Raw genomic sequence first — 19,544 nt, forward strand, 5'->3', positions numbered from 1 at the left:
CAATGGGGCACTTTGAGCTCAGGAGACAGAGATGCAGGATAAATACAAAGTGTTATTCATTTTCCTCCTTCCCAACCCTTCTGTCCCATTTTTAAACCTGTTCTTACATAAAAACAGTAAGGCCTCAGGAAATTGGAACCAGGGGGTTCCAGAGCTTTGGAAAATTACATTTGGGAGGACGAGGAGGAACCCACACCAGCACATGGGGATTTATTTTAGCCCTCCCACCTCCCCCACAATCACTTTTCCTCCACCTCCCAATTCTCCCACTAACAATAGTAAGTATATATTTCATAGATTCCTCCCATGAACCCAAACCTGTGCTAGGTACATTATATATATCTCATTTTGGTTACCAGCAATTCGAACCCTGCATGGGAGGTAATACTGCATCTCTTTCAAGCAGTGCCCCAGCTCCAGATGTGTCCCCACCTGCCTGAGTCCCTCAGGTCTGACCTTAAATTAGCTGTCAGAGGAAAGGTTAAGATATTAAGGTGTTAGTGATAACAATGTAAAGCTCTTACAAGGATTTACATTTTAACAAGAAATGAAGACATGAAATTCAGATGGCAGGATTTCAGATATTATTAAGAACTGGTAAGGAAACTATCTTGGGCAAAAAGAGGTCCTGAAATCACGTCATAAGTAATGAGAGGCAATGACTATAGCATAATAGTTAAGAACTCAAGCTCCGTATCAGATAATGTAAAGTTCAAATCCCAGTTTCTTGTGACTCCAGGAAAGTTCATTAATTTTCTAAGTATCAGTTTCCACATTTGTGAAGTGGAGACAATAACATCTAGCTCATAAATCAGATAGAGCACTAGCCCTGCATACAGGGCTAGCTGTTACTCAGACAGTCCAGACTGGACGAGGCTGCGCCATGATATCCAACAGAGACACACAATATGGCATCACTTAGGCAGGTCAGGTTTGGGTTGTGTTCACCTGGGCAGCCAGGCCCCACAAATCCTTCCTCCTCCTTCTCCCTGAGGTTTGCACAAATCTGAGCTCAAAAGAACACTAGGGACAGAAGAGAAAATGTGCTCGTGAGACTAAAGAGCAGACGCACTGACAGGAGGCACCCTACATGCTCTGAGGGCAAGAACATCAAACTTCCAACAGCTGAGTTCCTGAGGATAGGCTCTGTGTCATCTTTCACCCTGTATCCCCCTAGCACAAGGCTTAATTTGTAGTCACCAAACAAAGGAAGGAAGGACCACCACCACCCACAAAATACAAGTATATCTTTTGGATGCCTTGGACTGAGGCCAAGTCCAAATGAGCTGAGTCTGCTGGAAGCCAGGTACCAGCCACACATTCCAGAACAAAGACCACCTTGTCCATTAAGTACCTGGAGCCTTTTAAGCCAGAGCCTAGCCATGCTGGTCAGCCTCTACCTGAAGTACCATACACTAGACAGTGAGAGTAGGAGAATATTAATAAAATTTACCTCAGATATATGTGGGTCCAAAGCAGGGATGGATACTCATTTACATCCATCCCTTGTTGCAGGCATAAAGCAACAGGGAATGGTGGAACTGTAAAAACGGAAGCCCTCCTGCCTTGACTAAGGAATGCAGCTGCTACTCAGCTGCTCCACCACAGCCATGAATGCATTCAACTTGAAAACAGAAAACTAGATTTTTATGTGAAATTTTCTTATTTTTAGAACACTAAGAGGACCAAACTAAACATCTATAAGCTTTAAATTACAACTCTTGCCTTAGTGTATCTATTAACCAGGTAATTCCTGGCAGTTGTGGCTGTAAACAAGCAACCAAATTATCATCATCAAGAAAAGCAGATGGGAGGAGGCAGAAGAGGATATAGCAGGGATAAATGGTAACAGAAAAAAATACAATAAAAACTACCTATAGCCCTGGCTGGTGTGGCTCAGTGGACTGAGTGCTGGCCTGTGGACCAAAGGGTCACCAGTTCAATTCCTGGTCAGGGCACATGCCTGGGTTGAAGGCTGGGTCCCCAGCTGGGAGCGTGCAAGAGGCAACCAGTCAATGTATCTTGTTTCTCTCCCTTTCTTTCTCCCTTTTCTTCCCCTCTATCTAAAAAATAAATAAATATATTTTTTAAAAAACTAAGAGAGAGAAGCAGAAAAAGGCAAGAAGAATGGTGATGATGAGAACATCGCAGAAAGTCCTTCAAAATCTAGGCAGGTCTAGTGTTTGTTTTAATGAGTAAGAGCTGGGAAATCCTCTCTTTCTAGATTTCTTTAATAAGGTTATCAGAGTAGGTTCAAGAAGGATTAGAAGGAGAATAATGAACCACTGAGCCACATACTTTAAGCCTTATGAAGGCCAAACACTTTTGCAACAATCCTGTCCCTGCTCAAAATGTTTTTTGGCTCCCTTTTACTTTCACTTTTGAACCAGGTGTTAAACCATAACCACACACACCACACACACACAATATGTCATTATTTTACAGCGTACCTCAGGTTTTAGTGGAGGTTATACAAAACTGCTGCTCCCCTTCCTGATCAGCTCACCCTGTTCACCAAATCTGGCTCAGAGTAACTTTGGACTCACTGAAGATGATTCAGTCATATGAACATACCAAAAGTTAGACAGTCAGTTCAAAAGAGGAATTCTACAAAAGGTCTTCAGAAAAAGCAACATCAAAGGGATGAGGTTGTTATGATGACAGTAGCTACCATTTACTGAGCCGTTCTTACCATATGCCTGTCACTGGGGTGACGTGTCTTCCATGTCTCACAACTCAGCCAAGTTTCATCTGTGAAGCACATACTTTTATAACCATTTTCCAGGTGAGGATGGATATGAGGCCTATGCAAAATCACAATGCTGGCAGAGCAGAGATTTAAGTCTAGACCTGCCTGACTCCAAAGCCCAGGCATGATTTCTGACTAACTTCTGTGTTTTTGTTCTTAGTCATGTGTCCTAATGGTCGTGTCCTGGATAGTGAGGAAATAAAGTGGGGGCAATGAGATTACCTTAGCACATCTATTAGCACAGCCCTCTTCCCAAGGGAAGGCTTTCATGGATCAAGTGAGGGACCACAGTCCCAGAGAAAGTAAGACTAGGCCCTCTGCTTGGGCAGTGTCCTGAACAGGAAAGAAAGACCAAGAGGTTAGAGAAGCCAGACAGCCCTTGGTCAGCTCTGAAGTAAATACTGTACTCTGGTGCCCTCTCACCTAGCTTCTCAGGGCTCCCTTCCATGCTGAATCCTTAGCTCCCTCTTCTCCCTGCCACCATCACTCCAAATACCAATTTCCTCTCAACCGACTGGCAAGAAATCCCAGCTAAGGTGTTAGCTGACAACAGCTTACCATGTCACACTTCCTTGCACTTGTATCTGAATAAGAGATTCTTAAAGATCAAAAACGTCAAGATCCAACAGAATGAATGAATCTCTAATGGTATGTTGGTAGACGCTGTGACAGAAACAGACTGCCAGAGCAACATTCTGGGACAGAAGCATGTCTGACAGAGCCCTAAATTAAACCTCAGAAGCAGCCAATCTCTTACTAAAAATTACAGCTCACATTTATTGACCATTCATTCACCTTATTGTGCCAGTCCCAGTGCTAGTCCCAGTGCTTTATATATATATATATAGTCACATTTGATCTATACTAAAATCTTAAGAGGCAAGCACCAACCCTGTTATACAGATGAGGCAACAAAGCTTAGAAATGGTCAAAGTGCCAAAATAGGTGGCAAAAAGAGTTTACCAAAGGTCTGTACTCCTTCCACTGGGTTTCACTACCTCCTTCATTACTCACCACCTTTTTGAAGGCCAGTATACCACACAACCATATCACTTCAGCATCCACACTGCTCCTAAGATGTAGCACCCAGGGAAGTGCCACAGCAAGAGCCAGAAGAAAGGCTAGCTCCAGATCATACCTGATATGCATGGTTAACCTTTCCTGGGTAGTCATTAATCTTCACAAATGCCCGCAGGGAGGACAATTCCATGTCTCCAGAAGCACTTGCCGGGACTTCAGGCTCTGAGGAAAGGATCATGACCATCCCACCTCACCCACTGGCCATTTTCACTGTTGTGAAGGTGGCTGGCTACATCATTTGGAGTTTAAATGCCATCAGGGCAGCAATTTTTATGGTATGAGAAAAAAGATGCTTCAACTCCTACTTGTGCTTAGCACATGATGAAAGATTATGACAAATGGGTTACAGCTTAGGAACAGACATAAGGATAAAAGCAGCTTCTGTTGATGAAAGTCAGTATTAACATCTTTCTGAGACTAGACTCAATAGAACTAATATAAATGGGCCAGAATAATTATGGCTCTGAAAGCTCATCTTTTTGGTTAGACTATTATCCAAAAGGGACTTACTTACACACAGTCCATAAGTAAATTCATCAGCATGCTTTTGTTAATTGTGCATCTGCTGAAGCTCACGATGGGGAGCACTCAGGTCCTCATGAGCTGCAGGTTGGCAGTGAGGAGGGGGAAACAGCCCTGATCCCCTGTGATGCGTGGGTGCTTTTCTGGGTCAGGCTATGCCAAAGGCAGCCCCAACACTCATGCTGTGGCCAGTCCCACCCTCAGGGGCCAATGGGATCTCATTCTCATTGTTCTTGAAGAAGAGGATAAAAAAAACCAGTACCAACAAAATTCTAGAGAACATTAAAAGTTCAAAAGGATTCATAACTCCCAACTGTATATCCTCTCCTGCTCCACAGAATGAGGAGAAATGCAGACAGAAAACAAATGACTTCAGAGACAAGGTGGAAGTTTGCCATGAGCAAAGAGGTGAACCTCATCTGAGCTTGTCATTAAATTCATCACAATTGTTATTTACACTTCAAGGCTCTCCTGCTCCAAAGCCTCCAGCACTTTACTCAACATTTAGTGGGAGTCCCCAGGGTTGGGGAAGGTGGCCAGGGGAAGGTAAAGCTGTCAGAACTGACAGTCAAGGCTTCCCAAGGGAGTGGAAAGAGAGGACATTAGGACCTGGTCAAGGGCAGGGTGTTTCTGAGGCAGGCCAGGAGAAACTGGGCTGGGGCCTAAGCATGCTGCAGCCAGGCCAAGCTCAGGACCTACTCAGGTACTTTCTCCTGTCTGTGCCAATGACAGAAACCCTAAACCGTGAAGCCTATGTTAATAAAGAGAGGCCTGGAAGGAACAGGGAGAAAAGGACAGAAGAAAAGAGGATACAGAGATACAGACAGACTTGAGAAAGCACACGGAAGGCAGGAGCAGAGGAAGGAAACGTCTTACTTCGTGCTTACCACATAGGCACCAGCTCTTGGGGGAAGTCCTGACCTTCCAGCTCTGCCAAAAACTGGCTGTATGAATTTGGCCAAGATACTTAAAATCTCTTAGCCTTAGTCTGTCTCTTCCTCTTCAAAATGAAGATAATTATAGTTGTCTACTTCATAGTATTGTTGGGGGGATTAAGTGAGAGGAGATATAAAGTACTTAATAACAATGTCTAATACATGGTAAGTTTCATATTATTATTAAAATTATTATCATTATCATCATCATACTTTCCCCAAAGAGAAACTGTACCATGAGCTTTAAACAGAGTCCAGAGGACTCAGGGATAGAGGGGACAAAATACACAGACTTCGTGACACAGTGCTGGCCACACTCCTATAAGAAAAATAAAAGCTCACCCCATTCCCACAGCAGCCTGGTGGCATAAAGGCTTTTTTGAACCCAAGAGGGATCCCTCTTGTGATAAGATACTTACTGGGTTCTGATGACTGAAGCAGAAGGTGAAGTAAAAGGCTATCAGTAGCCCAAGCAGCATGCCCAGAGGAGCCATTCTGGATAGGACCAGGCCCTGGGGAGGCATAGGGAGACCTGATGAATACAAACACAGAAAACAGAAGTTCAACAGGAAGCTCGGTGCCTGATCACCCAGCATCGTGATTCCATGATGTCACCTGTTCAATGAATGTCAGACATTTCCCACATAGAGGTACTATAGGTCTTCTGCCACAGGGGTAAATCAATGTGAATGAAGACTCCATCTTCCATAAGGAGTCCAGCCACCCAAGGGGAGACATGACTTTATTGGAACTGAGCCAGTCCTGGTCTCTTTCTTCTTCATTATCAACTTGATAACAGATTGTACAGGATGGTATTGGCTATAGTAAGAAGAAAAGGAAACTAACCAATTGATTTGTGTGTGGACAGACATGGGCCCAAATCTGCATAAGCCTTTATAACCATTCTAAACCATATCTGCAGTTAGACCTGAAGAGAGATGCTATCAGTATCCCCTAAACCAGCAAAATTCAGTATTCTCAAGCCACAAAGCCTTTCACATCACTTTTAAAACAGCCAAACAACTCAAAGTGCAGGCCCTAGTAGCTGTTAAAATTAAAATGACACAAAGATGAAAGGATATCCTATGTTTGTGGACTGGAGAGTTAATATTTTTAAGATGACAATACTACCAAAGCAATATGCAGATTCAATGCAATCCCAATTATGTTTTTTACAAACATGGAGAAAACTACCCTAAAATACATTTGGAATTTCAAGGGAACCAGAGCAGAAAAAAGCAAAGTTGGAAGACTCATACTTCCTGACTTCAAAAACTTGCTACAAAGCTACAATAATGAAAATAGTGTGGTACTGCCATAAGGATAGACATATAAACCAATGGAATAGAATTCAGAGCCCACAAATAATCACATATGTGGTCAATTATTTTCAGTAAGAGTGTCAAGAATATCCACTACAGAAATGACAGACTCTTCAACAAACCATCCTGAGACAATTAGATATCCACATGCAAAGGAATGAAGTAGACCCTTACCTTGCACCATATACAAACATGTAACTCAAAATGAATCAAAGACCTAGATTTAAAGCCAAAACTCTTAGAAGAAAAAGCATAGGGAAAATCTTAATAACTTTACATTTGACAATAGTTCCTTAAATATAACACCAAAAACACAGGTAATAAAAGAAAAAAATAGATAAATTGAATGCCATCAAAATTAAAATGTGTGTGTAAAAGGACAATATCAAGAGAATGAACTTCTGGTCAAGATGGAGGCATAAGTAAACACAGGTTGCCTCCTTGCACAATCACAGCAAAAATTACAACTAAACTACAAAACAACTATCACCCAGAATCATCCGAAAATCAAGTTGTATGAAAATCCAACAACCAAAGAATTAAAGAAATCACATTCATCCAGACAGGTTGGAGGGGCAGAGACACACAGATACACAGAATGGGTAGTCCCACACCCACATGTGGTAGATAAAAATCTGGAGGGATACCTCAGGAGCAAGGGATCCCGGCCCCACACCAGATCACCCAGCCCAGGGTTCCAGTGCCAGGAAGATAAGTCCACATAGCTTCTGGCTGTAAAAACCATGGTGATTGGGGTAATGGAAGAAACTGTGGGATTCTCAGATGTCTCCTCTTAAAGGGCCAGCAATGAACTTAGGACTCACACAGACTCACTCCCTGTGGTCTTCAGCACTGGGGCAGCAGCTAGATAGACACCAGTGGCATACAGGGAGAAAATGAAGTGTCTGGCATCAGGGTGAGTGCCAGGGGATAGCTTCCTCCCAGATAAAACTCCAGAGGCCAGGCATCAACACTGTCCCCTTTCTAAGCATTCCCCCACACAGAGCAGCAGTATATCAGAGACTCCAACAACTGGGTTTACATGGATTGCCCCACCCTAGTGATTACCAAAGGCTCTGCCCCATCCAATTTACTGGTGAGCTTTCCTACAACAGGCCAGACTAAGACAGGGAGTCAAAAAAGCTCTACATAATAAAAACAAACACAGGGAGGCTGACAAAATGAGGAGACAAAGAAATATGACCCGCCTGAAAGAACAGAACAAAACTCCAGAAAAAGAACTAAACAAAATGGAGATAAGCAATCTATCAGATGTAGAATTCAAAACACTGGTTATTAGGATGTTCGAGAATTTCATTGGGTATTTCAACAGCATAAAAAAAAGACCAAGGCAGAAATGAAGGTTACACTAAAAAATAAAGAAAAATTTACAGGGAACCAACAGTGGAATGGATGAAGCAAAGAATCAAATCAATGATTTGGAACATAAGGAATAAAAAAGCATTCAATCAGAACAGCAAGAAGAAAAAGAATACAAAAAAAACAAAGATAGGTTAAGGAGCCTCTGGGACAACTTCAAACATACCAACATTCAAATCATAGGGGTGCCAGAAGGAGAGGAGAAAGAGCAAGAAATTGAAAACTTATTTGAAAAAATAATAAAAGAAAAATTCCATAATTTGGTAAAAGAAATAGACCTACATGTCCTGGAAGCTCAGAGAGTTCCAAACAAGATGGGTGCAAACAGGACACAGCATAATTAAAATGCCAAATGTTCAAGATAAGGAGAAAATCTTAAATGCAGCAAGAGAAAACAGATAGTTACCTACAAAGGAGTTCCCAAAGACTGTCAGCTGGTTTCTCAAAAGAAACTTTGTAGGCTACATGGGACTGGCAAGAAGTATTCAAAGTGATGAAAAGTAAGGACCTATAACCTAGATTACTCTATCCAGCAAAGCTATCATTTAGAATCCAAAGACAGATAAAGTACTTCCCAGAGAAGGGAAAGCTAAAGGAGTTCATCATCACCAAGTTGCTATTATCTGAAATGTTAAAGGGAATTATTTAAGAAAATGAAGAAGATCAAAACTGTGAACAGTAAAATGGCAATAAATTCACAACTATCAACAATTGAATCTAAGAAACCAACTAAGCAAACAAGCATAAGAGAAACAGAGTCATCGCTATGAAGATCATTTAGAGGGTTATCAGTTGGGAGGGGGAAAAGGGAGAATGGGAGAAAAGTGTAGGGATTGAGAAGTACGGATTGGTAGGTACAGAATAGACAGGGGGAGGTTAAGAAGAGTATAGGAAATGGAGTAGCCAAAGAACTTATATACAGGACCCATGGCCATGAACTAAGAACAGGGGGATTGCCAGAGGGAATGGGGGGTACCAGGTGGAGTGGACAAAAGGGGGGAAAAGTGGAACTATAATAGCATAATCAATAAAATATGTATATTTTTTAAAATAGAATGAAAGACAACCCACAAAATGGGAGAAAGTATTTGCAAATCACATATCTAATAAGAGTTTAATATCTAGAATTTATAAACAACTCCATCAGCTCAACAACAAACAAACAAGCAACGCAAATTAAAAATGGGCCCCGACAGGTGTGGCTCAGTTGGTTGGGCATGGTCCCATGAACCAAAATGTCACTGGTTCAGTTCTGGTCAGGGTACATGCCTAGGTTGCAGGTAGGTTGGGGCACATGCCTGGGCTGCAGGTTCAGTCTCCTGGCATACACATGAAAGACAACCAATCGGTATTTCTTTCGCACATGGATGTTTCTCACCCTCCCTTACTCCCTCCCTTCCCCTCTAAAATCAAAAATTAAATTAAGTTAAATTAAAAATGGGCAAAGGACTTTCTCCAAAAAAAGATACACAAATGGCAATAGGGATATGAAAGTATTATCAACATCATTAATCACTAAGGAAATGCAAATCAAAGCCACAATGACATAACACTTTAAATCCACTACAATTAAACAACAACAACGAAAGAAAATAACAAATGTTAACAAGGATGTAAAGAAACTAGAACCCTCATACATTGCAGGTGGGAATATATAATGATGCAGTTGCTGTGGGACACAACAGGTCAGTTCCCCAAAAAGCTAAACAGAATTACATATGATCCAGTAATTCCACTCATATGTATATATTCCACCCAAAAGACATGAAAACAGTGACTCAGATACTTCCACATGAATGCCAGCGGCATTATTCACAATAACTAAAAGGTGGAAATAACCCAAGAATCCATCAACAGATGAATGTATTTTTTTAGTGTGGTGCATGCATACAATAGAATATTATTTACATGTTTCAACAGGAATGAACCTTGAAAACATTATACCGACATAAGCCAGACATAAAATTACAGATACTATATGATTCTATTTAAATGAAATATCTAGAATAGACAAATTCAGAGAGATATAAAGTAGGTTACAGGTTACCAGGAAACCTACTGGGTACAAAGTTTCTGTTTGAAGTGGTGAAAATAATTTGGTCAGTAAACTAGAGTGGAAGTCAAGAGAATTTAATCCAAATTGACAAATAATCTAGGAAAGGCAGAAAGAAAAACAAAGTAAAAGATTTTTAAAAAGTCAAAAAAATTCAGCACATGTCAGTATTAGCCCAAACCCTTATAAAAAGATTTGTGTGGTAATCACACTCAGCTTCTATATACCTTATTAGGCAATTTATTCAATAGAAGCTTAACTAAATTAACGATGGGGGAACATCTCTTAAGAATATGGTGTTTACTTTTCTCTTTCCTATCCCTGCCACACTCCTCCATGTTCCACCTCAAGAAATTGGTCTGTGACAAGACTGCAGTGGTACTGAAAGCCCTGCCTGCACCACTCTCAGAAGTTATTACCCTCTTGCCCAGCCCACCCCTTCTCAAGGACAGACAGAAACTTTCCCTAAGGACATCTGGAGCCATGAAAGAAAACAGCCCTGCTGGACCGGCACAGTGCTAAAAAAGCACAGCCAAATGGAAAAGCAAGGCTTGGGTGCTATAAATAGCTGCTACACTCACCCAGCAGCAAAAGACTTTGCTTTCTGCCAGCTTTTCCCCTCTTTTTTTGTCGACAAAATGGACCGGCTGAATGCCACATAAGCTTCCCTCAGCAACCTAGCTCCCTGGGGCACCAATCACATTGAAAGACAGGGAATGAGTTCACAGCATGGCACTAGGTTCTGGACAGGTGCCTGGCCATGCCTGGGTATGAGGAGGTTGGGAGCCAGGCTGGATAAGGATGAATGAGGGGTAGGGGCTGCCACATCAGGAGAGAGAAGGTTAGAAAGGGAGGTGGGTCCCAAGATACCTTTCTTACCCCTGCAGCCTTGGCTGTGGGGAAAAAAGGAATACAAAATGGAAGTGGGGGACTCACAGCATTATGAGGACAACATACAAGAGAGAACAAAGATTATCCCAAAATCCATAGATTCCCTTTCCCCTATGTAAGACTGTATATGCATATGGATATGCATGTACACACAGAGTTAGATGCTCCCTTCTGACAGGTATAAACACTGGAACTGGTGCTAGGGAAAAACATGAGGAGGAAGAGATAAATGAAAATAAAGATGTCAAAGGCAGAGACAACAAATCAGCAGGAGCAGGAGGCCCAGAAAGGATGGAGGAAGAAGAGACTGGGGGCAGCTGACGGTGCACAAACAGCAACTTCCCCACTCCTGGAGTGGGAAGGGGAGTGAGGGAAGAGACAAATGGCAGCTTCTATAGGGCTCCTGGTGCCTCCAACTCCCGCACACACATTAACGCCCTCAGAAGCATTTTCTGCCAATACTAAGAACGAGGAGATCAATTGCAAATGAATCCTTCGTGTCTCCCCAATAATTCTAAATGGGCTGCACACCTGACAAATTTACTATCTTCGTATATGTTTTTCCATGAAACAGGGAGCGAGAGAACGTGGAGGGTGGGAAGGTGGGTGAGGAGAGACCTCAATGGAGTGAGACTGGGAGAAAGGTGTGAGAGTTTATCAGGCTTTGCTGGGGCACCCAGAGGGCGAGTGCAAACTCTGCAGCAAGCAGGCATGGATGATGGTGTCCTCTGTCCTCTTATGGCCCGACCTGCAGCCATGTCACCTGCTCTCCTCCTTATTCAGGATACGGCAGGTGGACAACAAGCAGACATTGTTTTCCCTGGGCTTAATGCTGAAGCTGAGAAGACAGGAGGAAAGAGGGAAAGGGGAAGCGGCACGCAGGTATGTTCTTCCAGGATGGCCCACCACGTCGAGCAGGGACCTAGGCGGCGGCGGCGGCGGTGGCGGCAGCGGCAGCAGCAGCAGCAGCAAAAGAAAACCTCAGACCCTGACATAAATAAAGCCAAAGTCAAGGCAACCCATTGAGGCACAGGTTGGCACACTTGGCCTGAGGTTAGTGCCCTCTACAGACCACTTACCACCCACTAACTCTGGGTTCACCTCATCAGCTGCCTCTGCACATCCATAAACAAACCCTCCTTAGCTCTCAATAGAGGACAGACCTACACCTTTATTTTTACATCCTCCTTCCAACTTAAAATACTATCTTTCGGTCCAAGAAAGGGAAACATTTCAATGTTCATTAAGTATCCTTGGGCTTTGGGACAAAAGAGGTAAGATATTTCAGATACCCATTTTCCTATCAAAATTGGCCATTTGTAGGCTGTACTTCCACTTAAATTAAGGTTGGATGCTCTCAGCAATCTGTACTGCCAGTTCATTGAAGCCAAAGAAGATGACAGGAGTGTAGGGAAAAGGTGGCCTATGGACTGACTGCCTAGCCATTACTTCCCTCAGTGCCTCATGTCCTCCACTCATTCAGAAAGGACTGGGGGAGGGTACTGGATCCTATGTAAATAAGACATCCTCCCATAACTGTCTTTTCTTAAGGCAGGGAAGGATGCATGAAGCCAACAAAGGAAGAAAGACTGGACTGCTGGCAGGCCCCATGGACAGTGTCTGCTTTCCAGTTACAGGGCCCAAGCACAGGGGACCAGGAAAAGGTCCTCAGTAAGCAGAGCCACCTCAGAAGCCTATGGAGCACTTGGAACTCCATCTTATAAAATGCTCATGCCCTTGACCTATGCTGTACATCTATGTATCTGTTTCCCCAATTATTTTGGAAAAGTAAAAGAGCAAGAATTCCTATCTTCATCTTATAAGGAGAAAACTGAAGCAGAGATAAAAACATTGGACAGAAAGTGTAGTACAGTCATACCTTGGTACTTATCCGCTTCAGAATTCGTCAAACCCTGTACTCGTCACATTTTGATAAGAAAAAAATGTTTCAGCACTCTCGGTACTTGCTCAGGATTCATCCCACTTGCTAGAACTTATATGAGCCACCATGCCACCCCGCAAGAGAAAATCTTCATTACCCATCACTTGCTTGCCACTTGGTGCCCCTCTCTCACGATGAAACAGAGGTCAATGCATCAGTCTCACAGTAGCTCCTGAAGAGTGCAGAACCCCCACATATTCATCATTACTTGTCTTATACTTTTGCGCATTTTAAGTGCTAATCATGGGTCACAAAAAGGTTAAGAATGATACCACTAAGCCTAAAAAGCAGTTAATGAGAACCATAATAAAAAAGAAAAAAGACATTGTCACTAAGTATGAAAGTTGTGTGAGTGTGACTGATATCACTCATGTTCAAGATGCAGAGAACGATGATCTTGATGATAGTGAGAAATAAGGAAGCAATTAAAGCAGCCAACATTGCTAAAGGTATAAAATTTGTGAGTAAGCAACATTCACAGACATTGGAAGAAGTTTGAAAAATTGCTTTACATTCGGATTAATGGAAAACAGCGGGTGACAGAATTTCTAAGGCAATAATTTGCAAGCAGACTAGGCAATTGCATGCTGAGCTGTTAAAAGACAAGCCTGAAACAAGGGTGTGAGAGCACTAAAGTGTTTAAAGCCAGTCATGGATGGTTTGATAAATTTTAAAAAAGAACTGGCATTCATAGTGTGATGAGGCATGGAGAGGCAGCCAGTGCCAACAAAGAAGCTCCAGAGTTTAGGGGGTATGTTGAGGCTGAGGGTTTTGACCCCCAACAAGTGTTTAACTATGATGAGACTAGTTTGCTCTGGAAGAAAATGCCTAACAGAACCCACATCACTCAAGAGGAGAAGGCACTGCCAAGGCACAAGCGGATGAAGGACAAGCTAACTGTTGTATAGGAATGCTAGAGGGGATTGAAAACTTAAGCCTCTACTAGGGTATCACAGTGAAAACCTACGAGTGTTCAAGAGACAGAATGTGATAAAAAGCAAGTTACATGTGATGTGGAGGGCCAATACTAAAGCTTGGGTGATGAGGAAGTTCTTTCTAGAGTAGATGAACAAAGTTTTGGGCTCTCGTGTGAAAAAACATTTGCAGGAAAACAAACTGCTTTTGAAGGGCTTTGTTTATTATGGACAACGCTCCTGCTCACCTTCCAGGCTTGGAGGACGACTTACTTGAGGAGCTGAATTTCATACTTGCCCCTAACACAACTCCTCTGCTCCAGCCCATGGACCAGCAGTTCATTTCCAACTCCAAAAACCTACATGAAGGTCCTTTTCCAGAGGTGTTTTGAAGTAACCTCTGATATACAGCTGACACTCAGAGAGCTCTAGAAGGACCATTTTAATACCCTCCACTGTGTTACTCTCACAGATGAGGCCTGGTGTAAAGTCTCTTACAAGACCATGAACTCTACCTGGAAGAAACTGTGTCCAGAAGCTGTAACTCCAAGGAACTTGGAAGGCTTTAAGGATGATCCTGGTGGCCCAACAGTGAAGTATATTATGTCTCTGGGCAGGTCCAGGGGCCTGCAGGTCAATGATGAGGATGTTGAAGAGTTAGTGGAGGAGCACAGAGCAGAGCTGAGCACTGAGGAGCTGCGGGAACTTCAAAAGGAGCAGCAACAGATAGTGACTGAGGAAATTTCTTCTGGTGAGGAGGAGGGATGGGAGGAAGCCTCTACTGCACTGATAAAAGAAATGTGTGGTAAATGGGCTGAAGTGCAAAACTTTGTGGAAAAGTATCATCCAGACAAAACTCTAACAAGCCAAATGTGGACCTGTTTAATGAACAATGTCACACTTTAGAAACATTTTGAAACACAGACAGAAACAAGTTTCTCTTGATAGGTTTTTAGTGGGAACTCCCTAAGCCTGGGTCTCCAACCGTGTGCAGTGAAGCCAAGCGACAGAAAACAGAAGAAACCTCTGAGAAGTCACCTGAAATTGTCTTGAAGAGGATTCCTCTTCCTCTTCCTCTTCTAACCCCTCTCCTCCTCCTCCTCCTCCTCCTCTACCTCCCCACCATCCCATTATGCCAGGAACTCATCTTGGTACAGGTAAAGTGAAGTTAAATTTTATTTTATTTGTATGTAATTAATTGCCTTTTTATCCGCGTCTGTTAGTTTTAAGGTTCTGTATCTTTTTAAATACACCCCATTACTTAATATTAATCCAGTAAAATGTGAAAGTTCTGGGGAACTTTCACAAATTATCTCTAATTACATTATTTCTTATGGGAAAAATTCATTCAGTACTCGTCGGTTTTGGTACTCATCACAAGTTCCAAAATGATTAATGACGAGTACCAAGGTACCACTGTAGAGCTGGATTTAAAGGCAAACAGACCTAAGGCCAATTCTTGGCTCTGCCAATTCCTAGCTATGTGATATTGGACACTACTTCACTAGGCCTCAGTTTCTTCATTGTAAAAATGGGTATAATAATAAGAGCTCTTATTTCAAAGAGTGTTAGGGAGGATTCAACAAAACAATGCATGGAAAGTGCTTGGTATAGCAGCTGGCACCTAGTTATCGCACCTCATTAAAGCAGAGACAGTAACTTGCTCCTGTACCGAAAGCAGTAAAGTTAAAGTCAGGCACCCTGGAACCACTCCCCAGAGCTCCTGCCTCTTGCAGAATCTACATACCCTCTAAGTTGACCCCACACCTGAAACTTTAGAACCAAAGCCTTTTGTTCAAATATCTACTGCCAGGAGGGGTAAAGGAAATAAATGTTAGAGAAAGACACCCCCCTCCCACCCTGTAGCTGAAAATAGAGACTCAAGCCAGTTTTCTGCTGAGCCCCAAGAAAGGCCCAGCCCACTCAGTGTTTTTCCCAGCATACTAGTGTCCAGAGAGCCAGGCCAAAATCATGTAGTAATGCCAGCTGCAGGAACACCTGTAAAACAATTTTCTGCTTTACAAACTGAAGGGTAGAGGATGAGCTGTTCTCATAGACACACATTCATTACTATTTATGGGCTACACAAACGCATACAAACACACACACACACACAGTCACTTGCCTCTACACAAACAGAAACTCGCTGCCTAATCTGAGCAGGCAAATATGAAGCTGAAGAAACAATGCAAAGAGGGCACTGAAAGGGCAGCCCTGACAAGAGAGAACAATGTGCAAAGGCTTAGGAAAAGAAATGGATTTTAAAAGAATAATTTAAAAGACAAGAGAAATAAGTTTGGAATAGTCAGACAAACAGGCTTCTTCCCCACTAAGACATAAACTAAACAAAAATTCAGGGGGTAGACAGCAATTAAGTGAAAAAAGCCTTTGAACAGCAAAAGAAGTATGGCTTCTAACCCTTCTGAACCATCCTTAAGCCAGGATGTCCAGAAGGGTTAGACCATTTATGTAATGGGAACAGTATCTGCCCCAAATATTAAAGTCAAGCCTAAGGCCAAGCAAATGGGGACTGCTCTCAACAAATCCAAGGCACCCAAAAAAGAATAATTAGAGAAGGCTATGGAGGATAGAAGGTTCACAACTAATCCGAGCCTCTGCCTGACCAGAGAGCTAAAAGCCAAAATCTACTTGTACAGCCTGGCCCTCTCCAGCCACAGCCTTCAAAGGATCTGAATGCTGGAACACAACTTAAAACTCATTCTTTATTTGGACTGCTAAAAATCCAGAAAACACAGCAGGGGCTGTCTACCTATCTACATATAGAATAACCAGAGTTCAATGCCTTTCAGCACAGAGCTTGTCAGTGGATCCACGAAGGCCCTGGCAACTTCACACCTGTTGAGGACAAAAAGGTAGAGAGGGCTAGCGCTGGACAAGAATTTTGATACCATCGACACAGAGGTAATAACCAAGACAACAAAAATAAATTCCCTATCTTAGGGAGGGACCATAGAGAGACAGAAACAATTAGCCAAGAAAAGTCTTCAAGTCAGGGCTGGAAGTTAGGAAAAGAGGAGCAAGGGAACCAGACAAAAAAACAACAAGAGTAGTGAAGAATTACACAGGTCTAGAGAGGAGAGAATCCTACAGTTATGGGCAACAATGTCAAGAGATCAATCAGAATGAGGAGAAAATCCACTGGATTTGGCAATGAGGCTGCCAGAGGACCTTCAAAAGAGGGCACATGAATAGAACACTTTGAAAGGCTGAATGGATCCGCTGAAATTTGGAGATTTGGAGCCACTTCTCTAAATCCAGCTTTTTTAACATTTTCAGTAGTCTTAACAATAACAGAGAAAAAAACTGACTCCAGTGGTCCTATAGAGGGATTCTCTGATGCCATAAAATAGATTCCTATGATGGCGTGAGCTACCACCCCTCAATACACACATCCTTGGGACAGTAGTGGGCAGTCACAACAGCAGAGTGAGGGAGCAGGGAAGCATACTCTACAAGAACAAACTCCCTCAGACACAATTCCACCTTCTCTGAGCTTTCAGCCATGCCTCAGACCGCAGAAGCAGCTTCAGCCCTTGCACTCTGCAGAGCTGTACTAATAATCATAACTGTAGCACTTGGTGTGAGGGATGAAGAGAAATGCCCCAGTGACACCCAAGCCCCTAGTATTCAAGTGCAGAATCTGCACAGTGCAAAGGAAAATAAATTCTTTCATATAATAATCATAGTCAACATTTATAGAGCACTTTCTATGTTCCAAGCAAAGTTCTAAACTCATTTGCTCCTCCCAAAAATCCTCTGATTGCTGCTCATGTTTCTAATATGCTGCTCATTTTGCCCATGAGGGAACTAAAATTCACAGAGGTTAAGTAACTTGCCTGAGTCCACACAACCAGAGGATGATAGAATGAAGATTAAAAGCCAGTTTGGCCCCAGAACTCATGCTCTTTCCACAGACTGTGCTGCCTTTCCATTGGTCTATGAAATCAGCCACAGAAACTGGACTCACTTTATTTGCTCTGCAACAGTATGAATAAAAAATACACATTTTGTGTCAAGACAGAAATTTTTAAATAAGCCTACTGGGACCCTCTTGTGGAGAGACCCACCTGTCTTTAAGTTTCTGCACATCACACATGCACGTGAGTGTACAGACACACACACACACACACACACACACACACACACACATTTCAACTACTGAATGCCCTTGGCACAGCCCTGCCCATGGCAAAGGCACAGACATTCAAGAGGAAGAAGGCCCTTAACTCAAATTTCAGCTAGGTCACTGGCACCCTGTATGGCTTGACCTTTTCACTTCCCATCATTCAGGTTTCCAAGCTGTACGAGAAGCAAAAGCATCCTTACTCTCCCTCACAGAGCCCAGCACCATGCACTCCCCTCAAATATAACCAACTTTGTGGAGAGGAGGAAAGAAATAAATAAGGTAAAAGTTGGCCAAGATGATATCCAAGCTTATTTCCAACCAGTCTACAAACCTGGCATGTCATGGTTCCCCAGCCAGGAAACATATAGGACAGGATTATTTCTACATGGCAGATGAAAACAAACAGAGCCCAAAAGGTGGATGGGGCTTGACTCAGCACACCAGCAAGTGACCAGGTAAATTATAGAATATACCCCAGATCTGGTCAATGTACTTTCCAGTAAGCCCTAGGTTGCAAGCTCCTAGCAGATTGTGGGCAAAGAGACCTATTCCTTATACTTGCTTCCTGACCCTGACTGAGATCCTGAGAGTGATACAGGCATGTGTCTGATGATAACAACAAAGGTTACCAGAATTTCCTCTTTACTCCATCTCCACTCCAGTGTAATGAAAATAGTAAGTGCTCTGAATTTCATCCCAGGTCTTCCCAACTAGTTGTGGGAGTTTGGGCTAGCTGCTTAACCTCTCCAAGGTTCAGTTCCTTCATCTGAAAAGGGACTTGATAGTAACTATTTTGTAAGATGGTTGTCAGTATTGAGATAACTTGAAACACACAGTACAGCGCCTGACACAAAGTGATGGTTCAAGAAGCTTTTAACAACTATTGTTAAGCAAATTCTGAGCAAAGGACAGGATAAACAAAAGTGGAGGGCTTTACCCTCACAGAGAGTTGTCTTCTATTCTAACAATCAAGCCTCTCCTTGGAACCCAGTTTCCCTGAGCCACAGGACTGCCCACAACACCTGAACTACACTCTAGGCAGCTCCAGAGGCACTTCCATTGGAACCTTTCATTGATACTGGCTGACTCCGCATCAGTGCCCACTGAAGAACAGCCACTTCAGACAGAGAACAGCCATTTTAGAGCCCAGCTTCCTGGTGACTCAGGCCTGTGTCCAAATTCCTGCTCCTACTCTCCTATCTCTATGGGGGAGTAGGAAGAGCAGGAGCAGAAAGGACAAACCTAGACAGCTTAAACAACCCAAGACAGGGTCAGTTGTCATCCATGAGGTAAGGACCCCAAGGTCTTCTTCCCTTTCCTTTTAAAATAATAACTAGATCACCTGACAGTATGCACAGTGGGCTTTCCAAAGAATACCAGAGACTTTCAAATACTTATCCACACACCCTACAGTTCACCTGCTGTCTCCAAGCTTACAGAGAAGGTCAGGGTCTCTAAGTGCAACTATGATAGGACGGAAGGTATGACTTCCAGTCTATAGTGCCAAATGAACTATCTACAAATCAGTATGTACACCAACTCTTATTCTACCAGCCACTCTGGCACTCTGGATTACAAGTATTCAGCATTCACACTCTAGAAACCTCAG

General features: G+C 42.8%; 1 protein-coding gene across 2 annotated transcripts in view; it reads right to left on the minus strand.

Annotated features, from left to right (window-relative positions):
* The window catches only part of SIL1 (SIL1 nucleotide exchange factor), a 226,711-nt gene that overhangs the window by 159,124 nt on the left and 48,043 nt on the right, over positions 1-19,544 (minus strand). The window contains exon 2 of one of the 2 annotated variants that reach the window (XM_028527812.2): positions 5,706-5,818. In XM_028527812.2, coding sequence (XP_028383613.1) covers positions 5,706-5,810 — 105 coding nt within the window. In that variant the 5' untranslated portion in view covers positions 5,811-5,818. The remainder of the gene's footprint in view (positions 1-5,705; positions 5,819-19,544) is intronic. The other variant, XM_036014686.1, reaches the window with a different exon arrangement.

This window comes from Phyllostomus discolor, chromosome 13 (genome assembly GCF_004126475.2).
Source record: "Phyllostomus discolor isolate MPI-MPIP mPhyDis1 chromosome 13, mPhyDis1.pri.v3, whole genome shotgun sequence".
Classification (NCBI taxonomy): domain Eukaryota; kingdom Metazoa; phylum Chordata; class Mammalia; order Chiroptera; family Phyllostomidae; genus Phyllostomus; species Phyllostomus discolor.